The sequence below is a fragment of the Cyprinus carpio genome, chromosome B2 (assembly GCF_018340385.1).
Source record: "Cyprinus carpio isolate SPL01 chromosome B2, ASM1834038v1, whole genome shotgun sequence".
Classification (NCBI taxonomy): domain Eukaryota; kingdom Metazoa; phylum Chordata; class Actinopteri; order Cypriniformes; family Cyprinidae; genus Cyprinus; species Cyprinus carpio.
Window position 1 is genome coordinate 30,730,500 of NC_056598.1, and position 15,893 is coordinate 30,746,392.

At 41.0% G+C, this 15,893-nt stretch overlaps 1 protein-coding gene across 1 annotated transcript; it reads left to right on the top strand.

The window, feature by feature from the left end:
* The first annotated feature begins 7,025 nt into the window (after positions 1-7,025).
* Positions 7,026-15,309, top strand: LOC109099859 (interferon-induced very large GTPase 1-like). The gene is made up of 3 exons (XM_042719118.1): positions 7,026-7,431; positions 10,006-10,073; positions 10,557-15,309. The coding sequence occupies exons 1-3, from the start codon at positions 7,389-7,391 to the stop codon at positions 15,291-15,293; spliced, it is 4,848 nt and encodes a 1,615-aa protein (XP_042575052.1). The 5' UTR covers positions 7,026-7,388; the 3' UTR covers positions 15,294-15,309.
* The last annotated feature ends 584 nt before the right edge of the window (positions 15,310-15,893 follow it).

The window sequence follows — 15,893 nt, forward strand, 5'->3', positions numbered from 1 at the left end:
TGCTAGCAACATGCTAATGATGCTAGAAACATACTAGCGACATGCTAGCAACATGCTAGTCGCTTGCTAATCATGCTTCTTTTTTTCTTTCTTTCTTTCTTTCTAATGAAAAAAGGTTTTTTTTATATAATCAGCAAAACAAGTATTCATTCATAAGGTACCATGCTCAAATACTTTACAATTTAAATAATATATTATTGTTTTTCCCCTTTTTTACATTATAATAACAAGAAGTATGTTTTAATATTTCTAGGCTTATATTTCTAGAGTTTCTACAGTATAATATAGTTCTATAATATAGTAAAGTCCTATTGTGCAGTAGGCTACAAGAACAATGTTGATCCGAGATATTGTCATTGCAATCGTAACGACCGTAACATGAGACTTCTAGTGTTTCCACTGTGATCTGTGTGTTTACATATTTATTTTGAGGTATTTTATGTAAACCTCCATGCAGGGCCACTCCGCAGCATCACCCACAATCTGAGTGCCGCTGTCTGGAGAGTGGAGACCACGATCCCCGAAGAACCTTGCATTACCAGATAGATGCATTATCATCCACATTAGTCAGTGGTTGATCCACTGAATTAGTAATTAGTTGGTAGTTTTTTTGCTTTTATTTTTGTCGGTAATGACTCGGCCTTATAAAAGTGCTAACAACTTGTACTAAATATAGGCTATCCATGTTCTTAGAATTAGAATGTCAAATTATTGTACCCGATCAGATCTAATATAGATAACACCAAATTTGCTGTTGTTGGCACACTTTGTAGAAAAAAAAACCCACACAAAAAAGAAAGAAAGAGAGAAAAAAAGCTAATGAAGGCAGCTAAAGGCAACACAGCATTGCAAATATGAATTCAAAGCTCCAGCAAGCCAGCAGGTAAATCATCATATAGAATATTTAGCAGTTTGTCACACTTTAACTCTTGTAATTAAGTATATTTCCCATTATGATCACTATAACACATCATATTTTATTAAAACCAAATTAATAGTAGGCCTATAAATAGTTAAAAATAATATTAAAGTTCTAAATGAGTTGTTTATTAGTATATAATATAGATTTATGCTGTACATATTAAATTAAATGTCTCATAGGGGAGAGTAGGGTAAGATTAGCCACCTTTTTACTTAAGTGGCCCTCAAGATAAGTTGAATGCAGAAGTACACTGAAAGTATCTATCCTAACCAATCCTATCCTATCCGAATGAAAGCATTCCAATCATTTTAAATGATCAGAATGTATCTATGACAAAGGGTTAAACCAGATAAAACCAACCAAATGAAGTTTAAATTTCAAAATTTCATTGTTTGCATTTCTGAAACAATATGTTGAACACTAATGTTGTAGCCTTCTTAAAAACAGACTAAACAGAGAGTTTGTTGGTCATTAGGAACTACGGGTGAAAAGATATATCTGACTATAATGCGATGAAAAGCATTTTCTGGTTCTTATCAGAGAAGGATTTGGTGCACTTGTACACTTTCTCTATCATATAAACTACAAATAATATGTGGGTTCGAGTCTCGGGCCGACAATCCCATGACTGAGGTGCCCTTGAGCTAGGCACTGAACCCCCAACAGCTCCCCGGGTGCCACAGAAAAAATTTCCACACAATCCACCACATCCCTTCTCATAATTTTTACTTTTTTTTCACTGCTGTGTGTGTGAACTTTGGATGGGTTAAATGCAGAGCACAAATTCTGAGTATGGTTCACCATACTTGGCTGTATGTATGTCACTTTCACTTTCTTTCACTTAAAGGGATAGTTCACCCAAAAATCAAAATTATGTCATTAATGACTCACCCTCATGTCGTTCCAAACCTGTGAGACCTCCGTTCATCTTCGGAACACAGTATAAGATATTTTAGATTTAGTCCGAGAGCTTTCTGTCCCTCCATTGAGAATGTATGTACGGTATACTGTCCACGTCCAGAAAGGTAATAAAAACATCTTCAAAGTAGTCCATGTGACATCAGAGGGTCCGTTAGAATTTTTTGAAGCATCGAAAATACATTTTGGTCAAAAAATATCAAAAACTACGACTTTATTCAGCATTGACTTCTCTCCCGGGTCTGTTATGAGCGCGTTCAAAGCACATCCGGTCCGCGAACAAATCACTCGATGTAACCGGATCTTCTTGAACCAGTTCACCAAATCGAACTGAATCGTTTTAAATGGTTCGCGTCAACAATAAGCATTAATCCACAAATGACTTAAGCTGTTAACTTTTTTAACATGGCTGACACTCCCTCTGAGTTCAAATAAACCAATATCCCGGAGTAATTCATTTACTCAAACAGTACACTGACTGAACCGAGCCAGATAACGAACGAAACATTGACTCGTTCTCGAGTCAAGAACCGTTTCTGTCGGACGCGTCCGATTCGAGAACCGAGGAGCTGATGATACTGCGCATGCGTGAAGCAGACTGACACACAGCGCGTCTGAACTGAACTGGTTCTTTTGGTGATTGATTCTGAACTGATTCTGTGCTAATGTTATGAGCGCGGGTAAACCGAAGGCTTAAATCAAGTGCAATCATCGCCAATGAAGTCATTACGTCGAGCGCAAAAGAACTGGTGAACCGTTTTCGGCAACCGGTTTATTGAATCAAACTGTCTGAAAGAACCGGTTCGCGGAGAAGAACAGAACAGAGTCAATGTTTCGTTCGTTATCTGGCTCGGTCATCAGTTCAGTCAGTGTACTGTTTGAGTAAATGAATTACTCCGGGATATTGGTTTTATTTGAACTCAGAGGGAGTGTCAGCCATGTTAAAAAAGTTAACAGCTTAAGTCATTTGTGGATTAATGCTTATTGTTGACGCGAACCATTTCAAACGATTCAGTTCGATTTGGTGAACTGGTTCAAGAAGATCCGGTTACATCGAGTGATTTGTTCGCGAACTGGATGTGCTGTGAACGCGCTCATAACAGACCCGGGGAGAGAAGTCAATGCTGAATAAAGTCGTAGTTTTTGATATTTTTTGGACCAAAATGTATTTTCGATGCTTCAAAAAATTCTAACGGACCCTCTGATGTCACATGGACTACTTCGAAGATGTTTTTATTACCTTTCTGGACGTGGACAGTATACCGTACATACATTCTCAAATGGAGGAACAGAAAGCTCTCGGACTAAATCTAAAATATCTTATACTGTGTTCCGAAGATGAACGGAGGTCTCACGGGTTTGGAACGACATGAGGGTGAGTCATTAATGACATAATTTTGATTTTTGGGTGAACTATCCCTTTAATATCACATTAAAATGGCAGTTTGTTTAGTGTACCAAGAAGGTTGTTTAGTGTACCAAGATGGCGGCGCGTCCACACGCAGCGGCTTCTCTCTGTCCCGACAGAACGGTGTTTTCGTGTTTTGTGAGTCACAGTGTTTTTGTACGCCTCCTTTCGTCATCGCGTCTATCTGTCTTTAAGCGCGCATACAGTCGTGAGTTTCTGCTGGATGTCGGCAGAGCCGCATTTTTAGAGTTAAACTCCGCGCACGCAGAACAGCTGCGGACCCTCGGACTACTCCGGAGGCCTACATCATCACCAACCCCCACTACTGCATCTCGCCCACAGTGGAGGCACCACAAGCGGCGTGAGAGGAAGCAGAAGAGGGGTAAGTGCGGAGGTATCCGGGCTAGGCTAATGGCTAACCCACACAAGCCATCTATCCCCACCATCATACTGGCTAACGTACGCTATTTGGACAATAAACTGGACTACATCCGATTACTACGTTCAACTCAGAGGACTGTAAGAGACTGTTGCGTGTTTGTATTCACGGAAACATGGCTCAGCGACAGCGTTCCGGACTGCGCCATTCAGCTCGACCAGCTGACGTGCTATCGAGCAGACAGAGCTCGCGTCGCGGGAGGAAATACCCGCGGCGGCGGGCTTTGTGTTTACATCAATGACGCGTGGTGCCGCGATGCTGTTGTGATCTGCAAACACTGCTCAACCCTGGTGGAGTTTATGATTATTAAGTGCCGGCCGTTCTATCTGCCGAGGGAATATATCTGCCATACTGCTCGTTTCGGTTTACATTCCCCCCAAACAACAACAACAGCAACAGGAACGATGCACTAAATGAACTGTACCAGCACATCAGTGAGCAGCAGACAACACACACCGATGCTTTTCTCATCATAGCTGGGGATTTCAACCATGCTGACTTAAAGAGTGTGTTTCCAAAAATACACCAACACATTAACTTTCCAACACGTACTGCCTGAGGGCCAACCTATCCCGCGGCATCAGAGAGGCTAAGAGACAGTACTCCAGGAGGATAGCCCATCGTTTCAGCGACAGCAGAGACACTCGGAGCCTGTAGCAGGGGATACAGACCATTACGGACTACAAGCCCCCACAGCGGACCTGTGACAGAAACATCTCTCTGCTGAACGAGCTGAACACCTTATTCGCTCGCTTTGAGGCACAAAACAGCTCCACTGCACAGAAGACTCCACCTCCTCCCAGTGACCAGGTGATGATGCTAACCCGGACAGCGTGAGGAGATCCTTCAGCAGGATCAATGCACGCAAAGCTCCGGGTCCTGACAACATTCCTGGGCGTGTACTGAGAGACTGTGCAGCAGAACTCACTGATGTCTTCACAGACATTTTCAACATCTCACTTAGTCAGGCTGTTGTTCCCACATGCTTCAAAGCTACCACCATCATTCCAGTCCCGAAGAAGCCATCTCCATCCTGCTTCAATGACTACCGTCCTGTTGCACTTACTCCCATCCTCATGAAGTGCTTCGAACGGCTAGTCATGCACCACATCAAGTCTGCCCTCCCCACCTCCCTGGACCCATTCCAGTTTGCATATCGGTCCAACCGGTCGACCGATGATGCCATCTCAACTACCCTCCACTCAGCACTCACACATCTAGACAAAAAAGACTCATACGTCAGAATGCTGTTCATAGACTTCAGTTCAGCATTCAACACAATCATCCCTCAACAGCTCATTCACAAACTGGTCGAGCTGGGGCTCAACACTTCGCTGTGCAACTGGCTGTTGGACTTTCTGACTGGAAGACCTCAGGCAGTACGTGTCGGCAGCAACACATCCAGCACCATCACACTGAACACTGGGGCCCCCCAAGGATGTGCCCCAGTGAGCCCCCTCCTCTTCACTCTGCTGACCCACGACTGCACACCGTCACACAACTCCAACCTCTTCATTAAGTTTGCGGATGACACGACTGTGGTGGGTCTCATTAGCAACAGAGATGAGACAAACTACAGGAGCGAGGTGAGCCGCCTGGCCGGGTGGTGCAGTGACAACAATCTCTCTCTGAACGTGGAGAAGACGAAGGAGATTGTTGTTGACTTCAGGAGAGCGCACACTCAGCATGTTCCTCTGACCATCAACAGTGCGACTGTGGAGAGAGTGAGCAGCACCAAGTTCCTGGGTGTGCACATCACAGAGGACCTCTCCTGGACCGACAACACTGCAGCACTGGCCAAGAAATCACAGCAGCGTCTCTACTTCCTCCGCAAACTGAGGAGAGCCAGAGCCCCACCCCCCATCATGTACACCTTCTACAGAGGCACCATCGAGAGCATTCTGACCAGCTGCATCACTGTGTGGTATGGCGCCTGCAACGCGTCCTGCCGGAAGACTCTGCAACGCATAGTGAGAGCAGCTGAGAAGATCATTGGTGTCTCTCTCCTCTCCCTCCAGGACATTTAGGGAACCCGTCTCACTCGAAAAGCCCTCTGCATTGCAGGTGATCCCACTCACCCATCACACAGCTTCTTCAGTCTGCTGCCATCAGGGAGGAGACTGCGGAGTCTCCAGGCCAGGACCAGCAGACTGAAGGACAGCTTCATCCATCAGGCTGTCAGGAAGCTGAACTCGCTCCCGAACTTGCCCCCCCCATCCCTCTTCTGCCTCAGGCACCACTGAACTATGAACCCCCCCCCCAACCTCCCCCCCCAGGTCCCACATCCCCATGTCCTTCCACCCCCCCTCCCTCTAACATACGATGTCATGCACCAGTCACTTTGTGCAGCAGTGGTCTGCTCACTACCTCATTCACTCATTCACCATGGAACTGACATCATTCCACCACCTCATCAGTCAGTTTAATAAAATAACTGCTCTTGAGCCCTTTGTCACTTTGTCACTTTTAATCAGACTGAATAAGCTATTTTTTATGCACTAAATATCTTTTTTTATCTGCACTGTTTGTTCACTGGTTTGCACTCTATCTGCCATGTGGCTTGCGCTGCTTTTATTTAACCTTATTTTTATTTTATTTTTTCTATTATGTCTTTTTTACATTCCCTTATTGTATACTTTTATCTTATATTTTATATTTGATCTAGATTTTTAGGCTCTACTGTTAGTGTTATCCGTATGCACCGGGGGTCTGAGAGTAACGCAATTTCGATTCTCTGTATGTATGTACTGTACATGTGGAAGAATTGACAATAAAGCAGACCTGACTTGACTTGACTTGACTTTATAATTCAGAGATTTCCCTACAGTGTCTTATGGTGGGGTAAGTTAAAACGCTGACTCAATTTACCCCACAGCATTTGGCTCACTTTGCCCCATAGCTGCCATTTTGAAAAAAAAAATGGCTACTTACCAGTTCAGGCTAATATTTAGCTAATGATTTGCATGGTTTTATATGTTGCTAAATCACCTATATGTATCATAAATATTTTTAGACCTGGATAAATTTGCTTTGATGTAACAACCGTTACATCTGTTATGCTAAAATTGTACTTTGACAAGCCAAAAACAGTTTTTAAAGTAAATGGGTGCCTTCCACTCCTCCCGTGTGTTTCTCCTTTTCACAGTCTGGCAGAAATGATGGGTGATCCGAAAATACATGGTCACATGATAGTAAAAATGTACAGTTGCCAAGATGTACATTGAAGATGAGACAAGCAGGCTCAGAGAGTGAGTGAGAGCCCACCTTTATCAAAACATCTAAAATAAAATAAATGGTTACAGAGTGTGCTGTTTTCTCTTTTAATTGTATATTTGTAACAACTGGATAATTTGAATTAACAAGCAACCTCCTTGTGCCCCTTTTTTTGGTTTGGGCAACTGCCCCTCAAAATGCCTGTGCATGGCCCTGATGGTGCCCCCCTCAGAGTTGGTGCCCTACGCAAACTGCGTACTCTGCTTATAGGGAGTGGCGGTACTGGCTGCTGGATCACAGCCGGACCGCACCCTTGCCTCAACATGGGTGCAGAAAAAAACGCACTGTAGATGGAGTTTGTGTGAAACAGACGTAACAGCACAACTCAAAACTACAGAGGGAGGTGGGGCTCACACTGTGACTGAAGGGAGTGGTGGCTCACTGCATCAGAAGGGAGAGCCCCGTCCGCCACCGAATAAGCAGTGAGAATGGAAACAATGGATGGAGAGCTCACACAAACATCAGACGGAGGTACAATGAAAGTTTTTTTATTATTATTAAATTCAGTCAGCTGGAAAGAAGGTTACCTATTTATTTTAAGAGAATTAGTTCAATTTTGCAGTTTTATTTGAGCGGTGATTGATATTTCCCAACATGCTTTGCATATATGGCTGGATATGGAGAGTAAATATTGAAATTAAGTGGTATTTTATGTGTTTTTGAGTCAAGGGAAACATCTATTAATGTTTAATGTTCAGTTACGTTTGACATTTGAAAGAGTTTCTGTTGTGTTGAAGTTTCTGTCATTACCATTGTGCAGAAAAGTAGAGATTATTGTTATGAATACTCCTATAAGGCATTATGCCTTGTTCACTGAGCAATAGCTTTGCTCGTGCTAGTGCAGTATTTTACAATATGTATCCACCCTTTTCTATGGCTGTCTGGCTGTATATACAGTCTTTTAAATGTCTTACTCAAAATCACAAACTTTTGAGAATCAACTTAAAATAAATGAGCACATTTCACTAATTATATTAAATTCACTGTTTCATAGATTAATTAATTTAGGAGATTTTACATTATTTATTCAGGTAGATTCCATTCAAAAATCTACTCAAAAATATTGTTACATTGTTACCATAATTTTTAAAAGTAGATAGCTCAATCCATTTTTTACAGTGTAAACCTGATATAGCTCTTGAAGGCCTTTTTCAGATGCAGGCCGCCCCGATGCGAAAGGAGTGGCTGGAAAATTTTTCTGCATGTATGCCTGATTGAGCGAGGAATAGTTTTAAATGTTTTCGGAACTAAAAACGTTTAATGGGGTGGTTAGAGAGGGTCAAAAGGGGATTTAGACTGAGAGCTCCTGAATTGGATGTAAGAAAAAGGGGGCCTGATATGGCTGAATTGGTGACGGGAGGAGGTTGAAAATGTATATTTAATGGCCTATTCTTCCTGGCTGCAGCTATTTACACTAAGTGAAAATCAGGGGCGGTTCTAGACCAGGGGACACAATTTTAAATTTCATCTTAACCTACTTAAAGTATTATTAATTCAGTCATTTTTCACCAATTTATTTGACAAATAATTTTGTATTGTAGTGTCAGGGGCATCATGCACTTATTATTTTTGAGGGGGTACAGCTGTCAAAAATTATAGGAAGTCTGGCATCCAGGCTTGATGGTTGAGAGCACTGAATTCTTTTAATTTAGGAGAGAGGTTTGATAATTATTTATTTTGGTGGAAGGGGAGCCATAGATTAATTTGTGAAAAAAATTGGATGCTGCTTAGGTAAACATTGATAGTCCCAGCCTGGAGGTTCTTGGAGGAATTAAGACAAATGAAGTGATTAAGATAAGGAAGAAATCAGGAAATGGCAGGTTATACAAGAGGTGGAATGCTTTGAAACATCTCCAAGCTGTTAGATAAGAATGGGTTCTGGATGAAACAGTTTGGAGTATAGAATCGAGGGAAGGGGGTTTTAAGGGATGGGTAATGGGAAGATAAGTTGTGAATAGTGAGGCACTGGTTGGAGATGGGTCTGCCTCTGGAGACAATGCTCTGAAATTCTGAAACATTACACGAGAAAGAGCGTCAGTGATTTCATTTTTGGATCCGGGAATGGCATGAGAGCGGGGGAATAAGAACAGCCTTTATTTATGCAGTGAATGTTCGCTTTGTTGTCGCAGTAAACCATGATACTGCTTGAGGTTAAATCTTTCTCCCATAGAAAAGCGGCCACAACTAGAGGGTAGAGTTCAAACAGCGCTGAGGACTGGGGAGAGTCAAGCAGCTGAGGGGGACATGGAGATGCAAACCAATGGCCTTGGTAAAATCCCCCAAAATCGAAGGAGGGGGCCGCAACAGTGAATAGTTTAATGCCGTTGGGGAGATAAACTAGATCATTGTAGAAGAAGGATAAGCCGTTTCATTGTTTAAGGAGGGTGATCCATAAGCTAAGTTTGTTGCAGCATGCCTGAGTTATTGTAATTTGATCCTCTAGGGCTTGAGCCGAAGATGCGAGTGTAAGGAGATGTGAGATGAAAGGGTGGTCTTGGAGAATTATGTGCATTGTGAAAATGAGGTGACCGCATTTGGAACACTTCAGGCTTTCTACTAGGGAAAAAGTGACTAGGATTATTCTAGCGATTGTTTCTTTTTTGGCAGAGAAGCCTCAAATTTCACTGAATCTAGACTGATGCCCAGAAATTCGATGAATTGGATTGGGCCTAAAGTTTTCTCTTGAGCAATGGAAATCCCAAGCTCAGCAAAAGCTTTTTGGGCTGTCAGGATATTTGTGGCTGGGATGGCATTGGGAGGGGAGATATTTAAAAAAATCATCGAACAGGTGAATTAGATGAAAATTTAATAATTGTTAGCCAGTATCCAGCAAATAGCTTCTGATAATGTGTTGACAATCATGGGGCTTCTTTTGCACCCAAAGGTTAAGTGTAATGAGAAATAAAATCTCCCGTGCCAGCAAATCCCGAATAGATGCCATGAATCTGGGTGAATGTAAAGGTGGTTACAAACTAACCAACACAAAGTCTACCCACTCTGCAATAATTATGTAGAATGAACATTCACTTTCTTTTTTCCTACTAGATCAAGCCAGAACTGTTGAAGACAACATGGACAACACAATCACAAAAGAAAACGGAGAGAGAGACCGGGTAAGTTCTGTGTGAAGTGTAAACCAACCAGAGTAACTGAAAACACTTGGTTATATGGGATATATAGCTAAAAGTGTGATTGGTGGGAATTTTATTTGAATTGTTGCAAGTTGCAAGCTAATGCTAAATTTTTTATTCACATCAATCTACAGTACATACCCCATAATGACAAAGGGATGAAGGGTGCAGATGTTGAATATAGTGGTCATACAAAAGTCTGTTGAATCATAGAAAAATATTTTATTCTCACTATATAAATCAGTTTTGAGATAAACTAATGGGAACAAATTCATTGCCCAGAAGAAGAAAAATGTACAGACAATACTGATGCACATCTATACCTCTAAATTTAAGTAGTTTTGTAAAAGTATCCAAGTATAAGTTCTTGATCATGTCTGACTGAAGCATAAAGCGATATGGTGTCTGGTAATCTGTTTGCATAAAATATCCTGTTAGACAAATGACTGTTAGCTTATTTTACAGGCCAAAACAGCCAAAGACCTTGGAACAAGAGGAAAAGAACTGAAAAAAGAAGTAGAGGAACTTTTTCACAGACTTCAACTTGAAGCCAAGTTCAACAATAAACTGAGAGCTTCAGATGTTCTTCAGATAACTGCACATTCATTACAGTCCCATGGGTTTTGCACTGAGGATCAGCTGGTACATATGTTCTTACAGAAGCTACTGATGATGAACTATAAAGCAAGAAGTATCACAGTTACAAAGACTAGTGAGCATCACAGTGGAAAACAACAAAAATCCAAACAATCATCTGCAGACAATGTTGATGTGTTTAGTGAACTTTTTGAAAGGCTATCTTTGTCTGATGAAAGAAAGAGCAACACAGACCCGATTCACCCGATGGATGTTCAGATGGCTGTGTTTCATTTTGCTGATGGTTTCCTGAAGCAGCTGATGGTCACTAAACTATCTCAGTGTCAGTATGCTCTGCCTCTGCTTGTTCCTGATCCATTCACACAACAGATCGAGTTTCCTCTCTGGACATTCAGAGAAACTAACCAGAGCTGGAAGATAAAAAACAACGACAGTGAAACCATGAGTCAAAGCCAGCCAGTCTGGAAGGCAGAATCTCCAATGGTGTTTTTCTTCAGGTTTGGCTCTGTGTCCTCATCCAAGTCTCAGCTGATCAACAATCTGATCAATGAGAAACACCACACGTTCTTCCACAGACACTGCCCTGGCAGCAGCAGAACCAGAGTCCTGATGGACGGAGTGGTGGAGACCGCCTGGTTCTGCCCCTCCAGGACAGATGATGACAAATTCACTGACCGTGTTGCCTTCTGTAATCTACACGGTGATGCAGGAGAACATGAGAAACAGCTGGATATAATGACTAGCATGGCCTCAGTCAATGTTGTTGTTTTACCAATGCTGGACAGGAATGACAAAACAATGACAAAAATCCAAAGCCTCTACAAGGATCCAAAGCCACTGATTTTCCTTCTTCCTGAGAATGATTTAGCTCTCACTGAGCAGAGGAATGGAAAATATAAAATTGGTTTGAAGGACAGGGGTCAGGCAGATGTGTCTGAAGATCTCAGAAAAGCTATTACAGATTGTCTCCCATCTGCTTTCACTTTCAGACTTGAAGATGTGTCCAAACACTCAGACATCAGAGTAGATGAGGAAGATGATGATGACTGCAAGACAGGAAAGGATGCAGCACAGCATATGATAGGTTTACTAGAGAAGAAAGATCTGACAAAAATCAAAGAATCATTTCTGCCTCATCAGGGCACACTGTGGCATCAGTGGTGTAAGATGAATAAAGAGCTAAATCGACCTCAAGGGGATGACCCAGAAATGGAAATTAGTAATAAAAAGGGTGAGATGAGGAAAATCCGTGAAGAGCAGCATAAAGCTCCGATCAGTGAGTTTATAAATTTATTCATGAAACAAATGAACTCACATGCTACAAATAAGTCAATGTTTTTCCTTAAGTGGCTCAGAATTCTCCTGGATGAATATACCTCAGCTGATCTTTCTGATCTACTTCACAAGTATAACAGAACATGGACAGAAGTCTCAAAACTAAGTAAGAGCAGTAGCAGTAATAAATCTGTGGAACTGTTGCCAAAACAAACAGAACTTTTGGATTTATCAAAGAAACTTCAAGATGCAACCTTTGGTTTGGAGCACATCATGAGGGAGATCGGTCAGATCTATGAATCATGTTCATCTGTGAAGGAGAACAAGAAAGATCTGCAGTTTGATTTCTCGTCTCTCCCGAGTCTCGCAGCAGAGATGATGATCTCTGGATTTCCACTGGAGCTGATGGATGGAGATGCGGCTCATGTTCCTCTGGTCTGGATCTCTGCTGTTATAAATGAACTCATCCACAAACTGGGAGACCAGAGAGTCTTTGTGCTGTCAGTCTTAGGGCTTCAGAGCTCTGGGAAATCCACCATGCTGAACGCCATGTTTGGACTCCAGTTTGCGGTCAGTGCTGGCAGGTGCACCAGAGGAGCCTTCATGCAGTTGGTCAAAGTGTCAGACGAGATGAAAACACAGAAGAACATTGACTATATTCTGGTCATTGATACTGAAGGTCTTCGTGCTCTAGAACTGGCAGGAGGTTCAACCAGACATCATGACAATGAATTGGCCACATTTGTTGTTGGTCTTGGAAATCTGACATTAGTTAACATCTTTGGAGAAAACCCATCTGAGATGCAGGACATTCTCCAGATTGTTGTTCAGGCCTTCATGAGGATGAAGGAGGTCAGACTGACTCCCAGCTGTGTGTTTGTGCATCAGAACGTTTCAGACGTCACAGCTGGAGAGAAAAACATGGAGGGAAGGAGACGACTGCAGGAGACACTGGATAAGATGACAAGACTCGCTGCTGAAGATGAAGTCTGTGATGCAGAACGATTTAGTGATGTCATTGCATTCGATGTACAGAAAGATGTGATGTATTTTGCTCAGCTCTGGGAAGGCAGCCCACCAATGGCACCATCAAACCCTTCATATTGTGAAAATGTTCAAGACCTTAAGAAAACTATTCTTTCTCATGCCTCAAACTCAAATGGCATGATGCTGACAGACATAAAAAGTCACATTACAAATCTCTGGGAGGCTTTGCTGAAGGAACGCTTTGTGTTCAGCTTCAAAAATGCCCTGGAGATCGCCGCTTATAGGAAACTGGAGACAGAATACAGTAAGTGGACCTGGAGTCTTCGGAAGGCAATGTTGGAAACTGAAAACACACTACAGAACCAAATAGAAAATGGAGCAATCAATGTGGTTGAGGAAACAGATCTTCAAGATGAACTAAATGTAAAAAGTGCAGAAGTGAAAAAATCTATGACAGAATTCTTTGAGAGAGACACCAATGCCAGTATACTGATTCAGTGGAAAAAATCTTTTGAAATAAAGGTTTCACACATACAGGAAAACATTGTTAGGGAAACGCAGAGGAAACTTAATGAGGTGCTTCAGCAGAGAGTACTGAAGAAAAACATAGACGCTCAGAGGACACAAAATGAAAACGCTCTCCTTGAGAAGGCCAAAAATCTTGCCTTAATTCTCAAACACAAAGCAAATGATGATAAAATCCTGAAAAGAGAGTTTGATTCATTTTGGAATCGTTGTGTGAGTGAGATTACCAAAGACACACCTCAAGTCCAAGACATTGACATTTTAAAAGACATGAAGGAGGTCCTTAGTGACAATGAAAATTTTTCAGACCTCAGCACAAAAAACCAAAAGTGCAATATTTTAAATATTTCAAGCTATTCAGCCTATATACAACTTTATAAAGTTGACAAACTATTAAAATTTCTTGGTTATTCTAAAGAGTATGATGCCCAAATCAACAAACTAATTACAGACATTGTTGAGCAAGTATATAAAATGATTATGTCATATAACATTGCAAAGATGGGCTACAATAAAACTTACATTCAAGAACTCACTGGTTTCATCAGAGCAAAGTTAGTAGAACATGAGGAAAAAGAAACTACGAAGTATACGTTCAAGAAACACTTCTTTAGTGATTTGGTATTTGCCATATTCAATAAAGAACAAATGACTTTCGTGAAACAACACAACATTTTCAGGGAAGGCAATGATCCTGTTCACTATTTTGCAAGAAAGAGAGAAGAATATTACAGCATTTTCCAGAAATACTGTCAGGGGGCAACCTCAGCTACCATTATAGGAGAGATCATCTGTAACAAACTCAAAGAACCCATTCAGCAGAGCGTCTACAAAAAAACTGCCCGGGATTTGGCCGATGACATGAGATCAAACTGTGAATCACTGAATGGAAACAGATCTAATCTGGAGAAACACATCCTGAAGACACTGGCAGAAAAGGAGGGTTTTGAGGAATACAAAACCTACATGCGTAAACCCAAAGAACACTTCAAGAGTTTCATCAGAGATGAAGTCAGTCGGTACATAAATGATAACTTCAACATCAGTGTTCTGCCCAAGATGAAAGATGATTTAAAACAGAAAGAGAAGCAGATCATAGAAGCAGTGCAGACAGCATCTGAAGAGGTCGATGAAAACAGTGGAGATGCTGATCTGTGGTTGAAGATTTTGACACTAAATCTATCAGATGTGCTGATTTTCTCTGAAAATGACCTTGAAGGAGTGAGTCGTGATGATGTTGATGTAAAACTCTTAGCAGAGGTAATAGGACAAGAACTTCCTTCTATAATATCTGACATTAGCAATGAATTCAGTACAAAATCTTTTCAACAGAAGCTGGATAATAAGGACAGGCCTGATGAGATTCTATACGAACACCTCTGTCAGTGCTGTTGGGTTCAGTGTCCTTTCTGTAGAGCCATCTGCACCAACACAGCAGAAGACCATGATCCACAACCTCACAGTGTTCCTTTCCATCGACCTGAAGGACTGAATGGGTGGTATTATATAGGAACAAAAAATCTTTGTGCAGACTTTTGCACAACTCTAGTGGCAAGTTCTAAGAGTTTTTGCCCATCTCATGAATCTGAAGAATACATTCCATATAAAGATTACAAATCAGCAGGAGGTGTTTATGCTGAATGGAGCATCACCCCTGACCTCACCGAGCTGTCATACTGGAAGTGGTTTGTCTGCAGATTCCAGGAAGAGCTGGAAGAGTACTACAAGATGAAATTTCAGGATCAAGGTGAGATCCCAGATGAATGGAGGAACCACACAAAACAGGATGCTATTGCGAGTTTAGACAAGTACTTCTGAACAAGCATAATGAATAATGAGTGAAGAAAAATGAATTATTATTTTTATTCTTTGATTTATTTTTAGTCTTATGAATAGTATTTTAGTTCAAGAAAATGCTATACTGTTAGTGTTAGGTCATAAAAGCTAAAAAGTTTGAACTATCTACTCTATAATATAAAAGTATTTTACTAATCATTAAATGCAAGTAATCACTTCTTTATTATATTATATCAGAATTTTTGCTTTTGATAACAATGGAAATGTTTTCACTTATTTGAATCTTCAAGAGGATCTTTTTCTTATCTCATTGTTATTAGCAATAAAGATTAGAATGTATACAAAATACTTATGTTTGACAAAATATGTGTTAAAAACTGCTGTAAACGAGTCATTTGAAAATCCTGCTTTTTATTTACTTACATGCAGTGCAGGTTTGAAAATTTCTGAGTAAGAATTATTTTGCCACTTTGTTACGCTAACATTAAGGACTAAATATTAATGCCTTTGTCTTATTTCCCTTATTATATAAAATAACACTTCAATGTCTTACAATGATTCTGAATAAACAGTAGATTCAAATTCTTTCAAGTGCATTCTTTGCCTTATTACAGATCACAT